At 40.3% G+C, this 15,000-nt stretch overlaps 1 protein-coding gene across 1 annotated transcript; it reads left to right on the forward strand.

Annotated features, from left to right (window-relative positions):
- Positions 1-9,116: 9,116 nt before the first annotated feature.
- Positions 9,117-10,097, forward strand: LOC137657338 (WAS/WASL-interacting protein family member 1-like). The gene has a single exon (XM_068391673.1). It carries the CDS (start codon positions 9,117-9,119, stop codon positions 10,095-10,097), a length of 981 nt encoding a protein of 326 aa, XP_068247774.1.
- Positions 10,098-15,000: the final 4,903 nt, after the last annotated feature.

Raw genomic sequence — 15,000 nt, forward strand, 5'->3', positions numbered from 1 at the left:
GTTATTATTATTATTATTATTATTAATATTATCATCATCGTTGTTGTTGTTGTTGTTGTTATCATCATCATCATCATCATCATCATCATAACTATAACCCTAGTTGGAAAATCAGGATGCTATTAGCCCAAGGGCTCCAACAGGAAAATATAGTCTAGTGAGGAAAGGAAATGAAATCTATAAGAGAAGTAATGAACAATTAAAATAAATCATTTCAAGAACAGTAACTACTTTTAGATAGATCTTTCATACATAAACTATAAAAAGAGATTCATGTCAGCCCGTTCTAGGAGATTTGGTGCGGAAAAAAAATTAATGTTAGTGAAATAACATTTTGAAAATCTAAAAAAAAGCTTTATTCAAAATTCTAATTATTATTAGTATTACTTTCTAAGCTACAACCCTAGATGGAAAAGCAAGATGCTCTAAGCTCAGGCGCCCAATAGCCCAGTGAGGAAAGGAAACAAGGAAAAATAAAATATTTTAAGAATAACATTTGAATAGATATTTCCTATATAAACTATTAAAACTTTAAAAAAACAAGACGAAGAGTAATTAGATAGAATAGTGTGCTCCAGTGTACCCTCAAGCAAGAGAACTCTAACCCAAGACAGTGGAAGACCATGGTACAGAGGCTATAGCACTACCCAAGAATTAATTGAACTATTGCAACTGAATTATTGTGAAGGAGGTTTTGTGAGGGAAAATATTTGAGTGAAATAAAAGAAAATCTTTTGAAAAAGCGCTATTCACAATTCTAAATGAAATTTTTTAAGGTTGTGCAGATCCGTATCTCCAAACAGAATCGATTTTGTAACCAAAATGGATGTTGTACCAACCGTGTTTCACACAATTGTACATAATTCCTTTTGTATATATTATGCTTGTATCTTCGCTCTTCCCTTGCACTAAAACGAATATGAAAATTCATGTGTGGTTTTTCCTCTGTAATATTGTCTGTCTTGTGAACTTGTTATGTCCTGTTGCCTTGAGGTTTTGTATATAAGGAGAATGTTCTACAATAATATAACTCAGTCGTTTCCAACCTGCGTTTGAGTTCACAATATAATCAGAAGCTACATGCTTAGATTACCTTGACATTCCTTTTGCTATAGGTTCGATATACAGTAACGGCCTGGGCCCCTAATAATATACCCTGGAGGGTCAATGATAAGACCTACTGTACATAGTCATTTGATGCCATTTGTATTGTAATATGAGGGAATTAGCCACAATTTTTCCACTATAGGTCATGGACAGGAAAGGCAAAGTAGAATAAACACAAGGCATTCGTTGATGGAATGCATCATTTATGAGTACTAGAAATAGATACTAATGTACATAGTCATTTGATGACATTTGTATTGTAAATATGAGGGAATTAGCCACATTTTTTCCACTATAGGTCATGGAGGTCATGGACAGTAAAGGCAAAGTAGAATAAACACAAGGCATTCATTGATGGAATGCCTCATTCATGAGTACTAGAAATAGATATATGTTTGAGGCTCGTGGTATGGATGGCAGGTTCGTCCTTGCCAAGATTCTTGGGCAGGATGTTTCCTGAAACACTAGCGGCAATTTTAGATTTATTTCAGAAGCAGGTCTTCAGAAAGGTATTTAAGTTTTATACTGATTTTTTGTTTTTATGATTTTAAATTGATTTTCAAAATTTATTTACAATACTAGCAGAATTTTTATATTTATTTTAGCAGGTCTACTGAAAGCTATTGAAGTTTTATAATAATCTATTAATAATATATTTGCTTTTATAGCCCTTGGAGACATTGGCTGTCTCACATACTGCTTGATATCTGTTTTTCGTATATCAAAAAAAAAAAAAAAAAAAAAAAACAATCAATCCTTTTTACTCGGCTGAATTCTGGCCACCATTATGAAACATTCCAGCTTCAATCAATTGATGTTCCTTTCATAATTCATAACAAAGGATTCGATATACAGGATGCCAGAAAACCTAAAGTCAACCAATCACCACGAGAATGTTCAGCTCCAAGAACCTCGGTGAAAGGCAGTTGTTAACCGCAAGCCCCCCCCCCCCCCCCTAAAAAAAAGGTTTCACTTCAAGGCAATTTCGAAAGTTGATTTAGATAGCTCTTCTCTTTTTCCTTTTCAACTTACGGCGGCAAAGAATAGGAGAGTCTTCGACTGTAATATTGGTTTTGGCCCGAAAAGCAATATGTTTTTTCCTCGCTAGACAGTGATGAAGCCAGAACTCAACACTGGAATGTCTTTAATAATCCCAGGCTGTAAATTTAAGTCTTGGAAGCTCTAAAGTTTCGTCCCTCTCTCTCTCTCTCTCTCTCTCTCTCTCTCTCTCTCTCTCTCTCTCTCTCTCTCTCTCTCTCTCACAGCAAGTATTAGTGCGTTCATTTCATGAACTGGATGACCAGCTCTCGGTTCTTGAGCCGGAATAGAAGAGAGAGAGAGAGAGAGAGAGGAGAGAGAGAGAGAGAGAGAGAGAGAGAGACTTGTCAAAACGTATTTATGGTATGCAGAATTTTTTCTCTCTCTCTCTCTCTCTCTCTCTCTCTCTCTCTCTCTCTCTCTCTCTCTCTCTCTCTCTCTCTCGTGAAATTTACCAGTATTAGCTTTTAATATTTAATGATCCCTCTTTTAACAGTATTTTCCTCTTCATTTTTACCTTTTTAATAAATTAAAGATGACAATGAAATAATAGTAACGAACTGAAGGGAGTAGTTTCATTCGAATTAATTCTACATGTAATAAAAGTGTTTTGAAATACTCACATTTGGTCAAATATTTTAATAATGTTTTGCTCACTTTTTCGTTTAAAATTTACCACGCCAAAAGATTAATCTCGCAGTGTTTTAACTTTAACAATACAACCATTTTGAGATGACAGATTTTCTTATTCAAAAGTGAGTATATATTTCTTGCATCTTTTGGGCAAATTACACTTCGTATAGTAGAGATTTATTTGAAGATTTACTTCTTACAAAGAAAAAATTTACAATGTTTTTCTTTTGGCAGTTTTAGATGACGGAATATTATAATTATTATTATTTTTACTAGCCAAGCTAAAACCCTAGTTGGAAAAGCAGGATGCCATAAGCCCATGGGCTCCAACAGGGAAAAATAGTCCAGTGAGGAAAGGAAATAAGGACAAATAAACCACAAGGGAAGCTATGAAAAACTAAATTAACAGAACAGGAACGACAACAAAATAGATTCCTCATAAAAGGGATTTTGACGAAGGAAAAATCTATTTCTGGGCTCAACCTGTGTCGCTCCGTGAAATGCTCCTTATAGCATCATTTCTAATATATGAATACTGCTAAATATACCAGAGAAAAAAGTTGTATGGAATGCCATGAATATACCCAGCTCGCTCACCCTTATAGGGTGTCAGTATAGTGACTGGGGCGTGTTGAAACCGCTATCAGAGGTCCCTTACCAATTATTCCTCTTATTCCTCAATATCCCCCGTTACTACAAGGTGCCGTTCTACATCCGACTACTACCCGCTACTACGGCTACTGCTCCCCCCCCCCCCCCCCACACACACACACCTCTACCACTACCCACGCTTCTCCCATCATTCCTTATGTTAGCTTGTTGAACATAAACATTCGATGCAAGTATGAACTTTTGAAGTACAGGGTAAGATTTTATTTTCTCATAAGTTTTGAGGCCACTTATTGGAAACGTCTCTGCCTGGGGTTCTACTGGACGGGAGACCGAGTCCCACTCAAACTCGATAGTTTATTTGGTGTCTGCAAACTCACCATCCCTGTGAGCTAAGGATGTGGGTTTTTGGGGGAGCCTATAGGTTTACCCACTGAGTCATCAACAGCCATTGCCTGCCCCTCCTTGGTCTTAGCTTGGGTGGAGAGGGGGCTTGGGCGCTGATCATATGTTCCTTGTCTCTGCCATTCATGGGCGGCCTTTAAATCTTTCAGTGTTTTTAATGCTTATCCTTGTTTAATAGAGAAGTACTTTATCTTAATTTTTAATACACACTATTGCTTAATTAAATACATTGATGCTCAGCATTAAGAGAGCTAAGAAAGTTAATTATAGATCTTGTTAAATTTTTTTTTCTGTTTTCATCCGAGGGGAATAATTTATGAATGTTTGTATAAATTTTAATCAGTTCTTTAATTGGTCCAACAACCAATACTTACAAGTTGATTTAAGTGCACATTGTCAATCGGTATGAAATTGCCTTTGATCAAATGGTTTAATGTTTAATCATCTCTGGGATTTTATCCGCATGTCATTTTTAATCGTCGCTAGTTTTCAACTCTGTTGCAGCCTTGTCCAACTCTGTCAAGTCACATTATAAATTGGGGGCTTTCAGACTTATTTTTCACTGTAATTGTTCTATTCAATTGATCATGAGTTTTATATTATAAAGTTTAGAAAGTTTTAGAAAGCAAATCTTAAACTGTCATAAGAAAAAACTAACTAAAGTCACATTATAAATTCGGGGTTTCAGACCTTTTTTTTTTTTTACTGTAATTGTTCTATTCAGTTGAACATGAGTTTTATATTATAAAGTTTTAGGCGTTACTGGTCGTATGTCTTTATAGAAAAATATTGAACCCTGTCATAAGAAAATACTAACTAAAGTCACATTATAAATTCAGGGTTTCAGACTTTTTTTTTTTCTTATACTGTAATTGCTTTATTCAATTAATCATCAGTTTTATTGTATGAAGTTTTAGGCGTCATTGGTCTTATGTCTTTTTAGAAAACAAATCTTAAACCCTGTTATAAAAAAAACTAACTAAAGTCATATGATAAATTCGGGATTTCATACTTTTTTTTATTATAATTGTTCTATTTAATTAATCATCAGTTTTATTTGTTAAAGTTTTAGGCATTATTGGACTTATGTCTTTTTAGAAAAATCTTAAACCCTGTCATGAAAAAACTAACTAAATTCATATGATGAATTCGGGGTTTCATTTTTTTTTTATCTGTAGTTGTATTCAATCAATTATCAGTTTTATTTAATAAAATTTTAGGCGTTATTGGTCTTATATCTTTTTAGAAAACAGAAATTAAAACCTTGTTATATAAAAACTTAACTAAAATTGACGAAGAAACAAAAAAAAAAAATAAAAAATAAATTGACCAAAATGACTAATAGCTATCTCGCGAAGCAGTTGAACATTTAATCCATCACGAAAGACTATAGTAATCTACGAGTTATGGAACGAACTATAGTAATCTACGAGTTATGGAACGTATATTGTAGAGGAAAGCCTCTTTTGGCCTAAGGCCTAATTCCAAAGGCTTAGGGAAAGCCAGGGAAAAGCCCTACTCGCTCTACTGAACTCGACCGAGAAAGCGTTGCGCCAGTCTGATAAACCGTTGAAGATCTCACAATCCGTCCTCACAGAACTGTGCTGTAGGCATATTTTTGTAATTGGGTCTCCCATTGTATTCAAGGCTTCTATTAAAGAAGTGGTTATGGGAACTGTGAGATTCTAGTATAGTCTCAGTTTTTACCTCCGCCAACGAAGTTGCGAGGAGGTTTTCTTTACGACCCTGTTATTATTATTATTATTATTATTATTATTATTATTATTATTATATTAGTATTATTAGTATTATTATTATCATTATTGTTATTATCATGTATCATCATTATTATTGTTATTATTATCATTTTTATTATTATTATTATTATTATCGTATTATATATCATCATCATTATTATTATTATTATCATCATCATCATCATCATCATCATCATATATTATTATACAATATTATTATTATTATTATTATTATTATTATTATTATTATTATTATGGAAATTACAGCAAAAATGGGTGACGTCTGTTGCTCATACAAATATGTAAAGTCCAAATACACACACACACACACACACACACACACGTTTTTCTGTTTGTTTATTTACGTTCATATAAACCTTGATTGTTTGTCTGTTTTTTGTGAACAACTTTCTGGCCACAATTTTCCTCATAGAGTTGTGAAACTTTTGAGGATTAATTGTTATGTTGAGACATGGAAGTGATTCAATTTTGAATGCCCTAGGTCAAAGGTCAAAGTCAAGCTAAAGGTTGACCGAATTAACACTTGAAATAAGCTGCCATGACGGACTGCAATCTGAGAGTGCTTTTCTAGTTATGTTTTGTTCATTATGTTTTATTCTCTGGCATGCTACATATTTTATTTAAATTTTGATTTCATGTTTTAAACGTTTAAAAAGTTACTCTTCTTAGTTTCGTAAGTAGGCTCTGGAGACATACTGAGCTGATTTATTTATTTTTAAATCTTTGGTGAATAATTTAAGAATGGCATATTGCCTTGCTAGTAACGTACGTTAAAATTGTTAGTAAAACCTTTGAGAGAAACTATTCCTTGAGAGAAGTACTGATTTTGTTTATCTAAGAAAAATAATAAAAGAAAATCACATTTTATTAAACTGTACAATTCCTTAAATGTCAAAACGTAAAAACGCCACGAAGGAATTAGATTAATTTACTCGCCCCCCCCCATGGGATTGTCTCCCATTCTCTTCAACCAATCGGAGAAATTATCTCCCATTCTCTTCAACCAATCGGAGAGATCGTCACCCATTCCCTTCAACCAATCTGAGAGATAGTCGTCAGCCAATTGGAGAGATCGTCTCCCATTCCCTTCAACCAATCTGAGATATCGTCTCCCATTCCCTTCAGCCAATTAGAGATATCGTCTCCCATTCCCTTCAATCAATCAGAGATATCGTCTCCCATTCACTTCAACCATTCGGAGAGATCGTCTCCCATTCCCTTCAGCCAATTGGAGAGATTGTCTCCTATTCCCTTTAACCAATCGGAGAGATCATCTCCCATTCCCTTCAACCAATCGGAGAGATCATCTCCCATTCCTTTCAACCAATCGGAGAGATCGTCTCCCATTCCCTTCAACCAATCAGAGAGACCGTCTCCCATTCCCTTCAGCCAATTGGAGAGATTATCTCCCATTCCTTTCAACCAATCAGAGATATCGTCTCCCATTCACTTCAACCATTCGGAGAGATCGTCTCCCATTCCCTTCAGCCAATTGGAGAGATTGTCTCCTATTCCCTTTAACCAATCGGAGAGATCATCTCCCATTCCCTTCAACCAATCGGAGAGATCATCTCCCATTCCCTTCAACCAATCGGAGAGATCATCTCCCATTCCTTTCAACCAATCGGAGAGATCGTCTCCCATTCCCTTCAACCAATCAGAGTGATCGTCTCCCATTCCCTTCAGCCAATTGGAGAGATCGTCTCCCATTCCGTTTAACCAATCGGAGAGATCATTACCCATTCCCTTCAACCAATCAGAGAGATCGTCTCCCAATCCTTTCAACCAATTGGAGAGATCATCACCCATTCCCTTCAACCAATCAAAGAGATCGTCTCCCATTCCCTTCAGCCAATCAGAGAGATCGTCTCCGATTCCCTTCAACCAATCGGAGAGATCGTCTCCCATTCCCTACAGCCAATAGGAGAGATCGTCTCCCATTCCATTCAGCCAATAGGAGAGATCGTCTCCCATTCTCTGCAGCCAATTGGTGAGATCATCTCCCATTCCCTACAACCAATAGGAGAGATCGTCTCCCATTCCTTTCAGCCAGTCGGAGAGATCGTCTCCAATTTTCTTCAGCCAATCGGAGAGATCGTCTCCCATTCCCTTCAGCCAATAGGAGAGATCGTCTCCCATTCCCTTCAGCCAATAGGAGAGATCGTCTCCCATTCCCTTCAACTAATCGGAGAGATCACCTCCCATTCAGTTTAGCCAATCTAAGAGATCGTCTCCCATTCTCTTCAACCAATTGGAAAGATAGTCTCCCATTCTCTTCAGCCAATTGGCGAGATCGTCTCCCATTCCTTTCAACCAATCGGAGAGATCGTCTCCAATTCCCTTCAGCCAATTGGAGAGATCGTCTCCAATTCCCTTCAGCCAATCGGAGAGATCATCTCCTATTCCCTTCAGCCAATTGGAGAGATCGTCTCCCATTCCCTTCAATCAATCGGAGAGATCGTCTCCCATTCCCATCAACCAATTGGAGAGATCATCTCCCATTCCCTTTAGTCAATTGGAGAGATCGTCTCACATTTCCTTCAACCAACTGTAGAGATCATCTCCCATTCCATTCAGCCAATCGGAAAAATCTTTTCCCATGCTCTTTAACCATTTGGAGAGATCGTCACCCATTCCCTCCAACCAATTGGAGAGATCGCCTTCCATTACATTCAGCCAATCGGAGAGATCGCCTTCCATTACATTCAGCCAATCAGAGAGATCGTCTCTCATTCCCTTCAATCAATCGGAGAGATCGTCTCCCATTCCATTCAGCCAATCAGAGAAATCATCTCCTATTCTATTCAACCATTTGGAGAGATCGTCTCCCATTCCCTTCAACAAATTGGAGAGATTGTCTCCTATTCCCTTTAGCCAATCGGAGAGATCGTTTCCCATTCCCTTCAACCAATCAGAAAGATCGTCTCCCATTCCCTTCAGCCAATCAGAGAGATCGTCTCCCATTCTCTTCAACCAATCGTAGAGATCATCTCCCATTCCATTCAGCCAATCAGAGAAATCGTTTCCCATGCTCTTTAATCATTTGGAGAGATCGTCCCCCATTCCCTCCAAGCAATTGGAGAGATTGTCTCCCATTCCCTCCAACCAATTGGAGAGATCGCCTCCCATTCCCTTCAACCAGTTGGAGAGATCATCTCCCATTCCCTCCAACCATTCGCAGAGATCCTTCTCCATTCCCTTCAATTATTCGGAGGGATCGTCCCCCATTCCCTCCAACCAATTGGAGAGATCGCCTCCCATTCCCTTCAACCAGTCGGAGAGATTGCCTCCCATTCCCTTCAACCAGTTGGAGAGATCATCTCCCATTCCCTCCAACCATTCGCAGAGATCCTTCTCCATTCCCTTCAATTATTCGGAGGGATCGTCCCCCATTCCCTCCAACCAGTTGGAGAGATCGCCTCCCATTCCCTTCAACCAGTCGGAGAGATTGCCTCCCATTCCCTTCAACCAGTCGGAGAGATCGCCTCCCATTCCCTTCAACCAGTCGGAGAGATCGTCTCCCATTCCCTACAACCATTCTGAGAGATGTCCCCCATTCCCTTCAACCAATCGGAGAAAACGTCTCCCATTCTCTTCAACCATTCAGAGGGATCGTCCCCCATTCCCTTCAACCAATTGGAGAGATTGTCTCCCATTCCCTCCAACCAATTGGAGAGATCGCCTCCCATTCCCTTCAACCAGTTGGCGAGATCATCTCCCATTCCCTCCAACCATTCGCAGAGATCCTTCTCCATTCCCTTCAATTATTCGGAGGGATCGTCCCCCATTCCCTCCAACCAATTGGAGAGATCGCCTCCCATTCCCTTCAACCAGTCGGAGAGATTGCCTCCCATTCCCTTCAACCAGTTGGAGAGATCATCTCCCATTCCCTCCAACCATTCGCAGAGATCCTTCTCCATTCCCTTCAATTATTCGGAGGGATCGTCCCCCATTCCCTCCAACCAGTTGGAGAGATCGCCTCCCATTCCCTTCAACCAGTCGGAGAGATTGCCTCCCATTCCCTTCAACCAGTTGGAGAGATCGCCTCCCATTCCCTTCAACCAGTCGGAGAGATCGTCTCCCATTCCCTACAACCATTCTGAGAGATGTCCCCCATTCCCTTCAACCAATCGGAGAAAACGTCTCCCATTCTCTTCAACCATTCAGAGGGATCGTCCCCCATTCCCTTCAACCAATTGGAGAGATTGTCTCCCATTCCCTCCAACCAATTGGAGAGATCGCCTCCCATTCCCTTCAACCAGTTGGCGAGATCATCTCCCATTCCCTCCAACCATTCGCAGAGATCCTCCCCCATTCCCTTCAACCATTCGGAGAGATCGTCCCCCATTCCCTCCAACCAATTGGAGAGATCGCCTCCCATTCCCTTCAACCATTCGTAGAGATCGTCCCCCATTCCCTCCAACCAATTGGAGAGATCGCCTCCCATTCCCTTCAACAAGTCGGAGAGATCGTCTCCCATTCCCTTCAACCAATGAGAGATCGTCTCCCATTCCCTTCAACCAATGAGAGATCGTCTCCCATTCCCTTCAACAAATTGGAGAGATTGTCTCCTATTCCCTTTAGCCAATCGGAGAGATCGTTTCCCATTCCCTTCAACCAATCAGAAAGATCGTCTCCCATTCCCTTCAGCCAATCAGAGAGATCGTCTCCCATTCTCTTCAACCAATCGTAGAGATCATCTCCCATTCCATTCAGCCAATCAGAGAAATCGTTTCCCATGCTCTTTAATCATTTGGAGAGATCGTCCCCCATTCCCTCCAAGCAATTGGAGAGATTGTCTCCCATTCCCTCCAACCAATTGGAGAGATCGCCTCCCATTCCCTTCAACCAGTTGGAGAGATCATCTCCCATTCCCTCCAACCATTCGCAGAGATCCTTCTCCATTCCCTTCAATTATTCGGAGGGATCGTCCCCCATTCCCTCCAACCAATTGGAGAGATCGCCTCCCATTCCCTTCAACCAGTCGGAGAGATTGCCTCCCATTCCCTTCAACCAGTCGGAGAGATCGCCTCCCATTCCCTTCAACCAGTCGGAGAGATCGTCTCCCATTCCCTACAACCATTCTGAGAGATGTCCCCCATTCCCTTCAACCAATTGGAGAAAACGTCTCCCATTCTCTTCAACCATTCAGAGGGATCGTCCCCCATTCCCTTCAACCAATTGGAGAGATCGTCTCCCATTCCCTCCAACCAATTGGAGAGATCGCCTCCCATTCCCTTCAACCAGTTGGCGAGATCATCTCCCATTCCCTCCAACCATTCGCAGAGATCCTCCCCCATTCCCTTCAACCATTCGGAAAGATCGTCCCCCATTCCCTCCAGCCAATTGGAGAGATCGCCTCCCATTCCCTTCAACAAGTCGGAGAGATCGTCTCCCATTCCCTTCAACCAATCAGAGATCGTCTTCGATTCCCATCAACCAGTTGGATAGATCATCTCCCATTCCCTTCAACCAATCAGAGAGATCGTCTCCCATTCTCTTCAACCAGTCGGAGAGATCATCTCCCATTCCCTTCAACCCCTCAGAGAGATCGTCTCCCATTTCATTCAACCAGTCGGAGAGATCGTCTCCCATTTCCATCAACCAATCAGAGAGATTGTCTCCCATTCCCTTCAACCAATCATAGAGATCGTCTCCCATTCCCTTCAACCAATCAGAGAGATCGTCTCCCATTCCTTTCAACCACTCGGAGAGATCGTCTCCCATTCCCTTCAACCAATCGGAGAGATCGTCTCTCCCATTCCCTTCAACCTATCAGAGTGATCGTCTCCTATTCCCTTCAACCAGTTGGAGAGATCGTCTCCCATTCCCTTCAACCAATCAGAGAGATCATCTCCCATTCCCTTCAACCAATCGGAGAGATTGTCTCCCATTCCCTTCAAGCTATTGGAGAGATCGTCTCCCATTCCCTTCAACCATTTGGAGAGATCGTCTCCCATTCCCTTAAACCAATCGGAGAGATTGTCTCCCATTCCCTTCAACTATTCGGAGGGATTGTCTCCCATTCCCTTCAACCTATTGGAGAGATCGTCTCCCATTCCCTTCAACCTATTGGAGAGATCGTCTCCCATTCCCTTCAACCAATCGGAGAGATTGTCTTCCATTGCTTTCAACCTATCGGCGAGATCGTCTTCCATCCCCTTCAACTAATCGAAGAGATTGTCTCCCATCCCATTCAGCCATTCGGAGAAATCGTTTCCCATTTTCAACCTTTCCGAGAGATCGTCCCCATTCCCTTCAGCCAATTGGAGAGATTGTCTCCCATTCCCTTCAACCTATCGGAGAGATCGTCTCCAATTCCCTTCAACCATTCGGAGAGATTGTCTCCCATTCCCTTCAACCAATCGGAGAGATGGAACCCAATTCTCTTCAACCAATCTGAGAGATCGTCTCCAATTCCCTTCAGCCAATCGGAGGTAATGAACTAAATCACTTACATCCACCCAGTCCTGGCACATCCACCCACCCTGTATAAAATCCAGCGATAGGGGCCTGGGGGGGGAGGGGGGGGTAAGGGTCTCTTGGGTGCCCTCAAAGAGAATTAACCATTCAGTATTCATGTGGGATTTGCACTATGACCCGCCATTAGTAATTGCCAAGATCAAAGATTTAATGCCGGAGTCAATGGGAAGAATCCAAATTCCCCATTTGTGCTAAGTGGACATCTTCCCCTCTGCATACAACCTCATCAGCGTGTGATCTTTGAACCTTTAACGAGGGTTCATTCAGTCTCTGGTGTCACCCAGGGTCTTATATACGTGAGGTATTTTCAGTCGACTCTTTTTGCCTCTTTGATTGCAGTAGATGTTTCCACCAACCGTTCTCATACCTTTCTGAGAATAGATTGAGAGGCTAATTTAGTTTGGTAGTAATAGTTTGGGGGGAAGAGAGAGAGAGAGAGAGAGAGGAGAGAGAGAGAGAGAGAGAGAGATTGTTACAAGGTTTTTGGATGTCTCAAAGACTTTTTAGTCCATCTGCGAAGACTCCCTTTGTTCTTGGGTAGAACGAATTATATATATTATATATATATATATATGTGTGTGTGTGTGTGTGTGTGTATGTATATATATATCGTCTCCCATTCCCTTCAACCAGTCGGAGAGATCGTCTCCCATTCTTTTCAACCAATCGGAGAGATCGTCTCCCATTCCCTTTAACCTATCGGAGAGATCGTCTCCCAATCCCTTCAACCAATTGAAAAGATCGTTTGCCATTCCCTTCAACCAGTCGGAGAGATTGTCTCTCATTCCCTAAAACCTATCAGAGATTGTGTGCCATTCCCTTCCGCCAATCGGAGAAATCGTCTCCCATTTTCAACCATTCCGAGAGATCGTCCCCCATTCCCTTTAACCGAACGGAGAGATCGTCTCCCATTTTCAACCAATTGGAGAGATCGTCTCCCATTCCCTTCAACCAATTGGAGAGATTGTCTCCCATTCAGTTCAACCAATCAGAGAGATCGTCTCCCGTTCCGTTCAGCCAATCACAGGTAATGAACTAAATCCCTTACATCACCCAGTCCCTGGCACATCCACCCACCCTGTATAAAATCCAGGCATAGGGGTGCGGGGGGGGGGGGGGGAAGTGGTGCCCTCAAAGAGAATTAACCATTCAGTATTCATGTGGGATTTGCACTATGACCCGCCATTAGTAATTGCCAAGATCAAAGGAGATTTAATGCCGAAGTCAATGGGAAGAATCCAAATTCCCCATTTCTGCTAAGTGGACATCTTCCCCTCTGCATACAACCTCATCAGCGTGTGATCTTTGAACCTTTAACGAGGGTTCATTCAGTCTCTGGTGTCACCCAGGGTCTTATATACGTGAGGTATTTTCAGTCGACTCTTTTTGCCTCTTTGATTGCAGTAGATGTTTCCACTATCCGTTCTCATACGTTTCTGAGAATAGATTGAGAGGCTAATTTAGTTTGGTAGTAATAATAGTTGGGGAGAGAGAGAGAGAGAGAGGAGAGAGAGAGAGAGAGAGAGAGAGTAGGCATTTTACTTGCTTACATGTAACAGTGGCAACTTGAAGACACCATTTTTTTTTTAGGAAAATAGTAAATTTTGTTGTCTTTTACCTTTTTCATAAATTCCATGTTTTTTTTCATTAAAGAAAATTATCTTTAAAGTTCTTATTAAAACAGGATCACTATGTACTGCTCTGTAGCTACGCTGTAAAGTTTTGTATTTTTCATTATGTATTTTTCTTTATGATTTGACTAATATATGAAATAAAACCAGTATTTTCTGTATTTTGATATAAATTATAAAGAGAAATGTGGCCAGAATATTACAAATCTCTGCAGGGGGTTTCTTGTCGATAGCGCACATCCAATGTGTATTATAGGCATAACTCTAACCTTTTACTTCACTCCATTCCAACTACCTCCTGTTCATCTTGCTGTCCAGCTTCTCTTAACTTTTTATTCCTTCAGCAATTACGAGATATTCCACCTGTTGTACCTTGGCGTTAAATTGGCCTTTAAGCCCCAGCACCTAGTCGTATAGCCCAAATTCATATAAACTTCCATCTATATATTTCTCCAGAAGTTAGTTTCCACTGACTTTTCCTTAATTAGTAACTTAAACCTTTGGTGAAATTTCTGCTTCATTCGCTTGTCTCTTGATTTTGAAATCTGCTTCATTCACTTGTTTCTTTATCTATGAATGTGCTTCATTCACTTGTCTCTTGATTTTGAAATCTTCATTCACTTTCTCTTGATCTATGAATCTGCTTCATTCACTTGCCTTTTGATTTGGAATCTGCTTTATTCACTTGTCTCTTTATTTTGAAATCTGCTTCGTTCACTTGTCTCTTGATTTTGAAATTTGCTTCATTCATTTGTCTCGTGATTTTGAAATCTGCTTCATTCATTTGTCTTGATTTTGAAATTTGCTCATTCATTTGTCTCGTGATTTTGAAATCTGCTTCATTCATTTGTCTCTTGATTTTGAAATCTGCTTCATTCACTAGTCTCTTGATTTTGAAATCTGCTTCATTCACTTATCTCTTGATTTTGGAATCTACTTCATTCACTTGTCTCTTGATTTTGAAATTTGCTTCATTCATTTGTCTCGTGATTTTGAAATCTGCTTCATTCATTGTCTCTTGATTTTGAAATCTGCTTCATTCACTAGTCTCTTGATTTTGAAATCTGCTTCATTCACTTATCTCTTGATTTTGGAATCTACTTCATTCACTGGTCTCTTGATTTTAAATCTGCTTCGTTCACTTGTCTCTTGACTTTGAAATCTGCTTCATTCAATTGTCTCTTGATTTTGAAATCTTCTTTCACTTGTCTCTTGATTTTGAAATTTGCTTCATTCATTTGTCTGGTGATTTTGAAATCTGCTTCATTCACTTGTCTCTTGATTTTGGAATCTGCTTCATTCACTAGTCTCTTGAT

This window comes from Palaemon carinicauda, chromosome 18, assembly GCF_036898095.1.
Source record: "Palaemon carinicauda isolate YSFRI2023 chromosome 18, ASM3689809v2, whole genome shotgun sequence".
Taxonomy (NCBI): Eukaryota; Metazoa; Arthropoda; class Malacostraca; order Decapoda; family Palaemonidae; genus Palaemon; species Palaemon carinicauda.

Excerpts from the sequence above, each read along its gene's own strand:
- LOC137657338 (XM_068391673.1), top strand. The coding sequence starts at position 9,117 with ATGTCCCCCATTCCCTTCAACCAATCGGAGAAAACGTCTCCCATTCTC.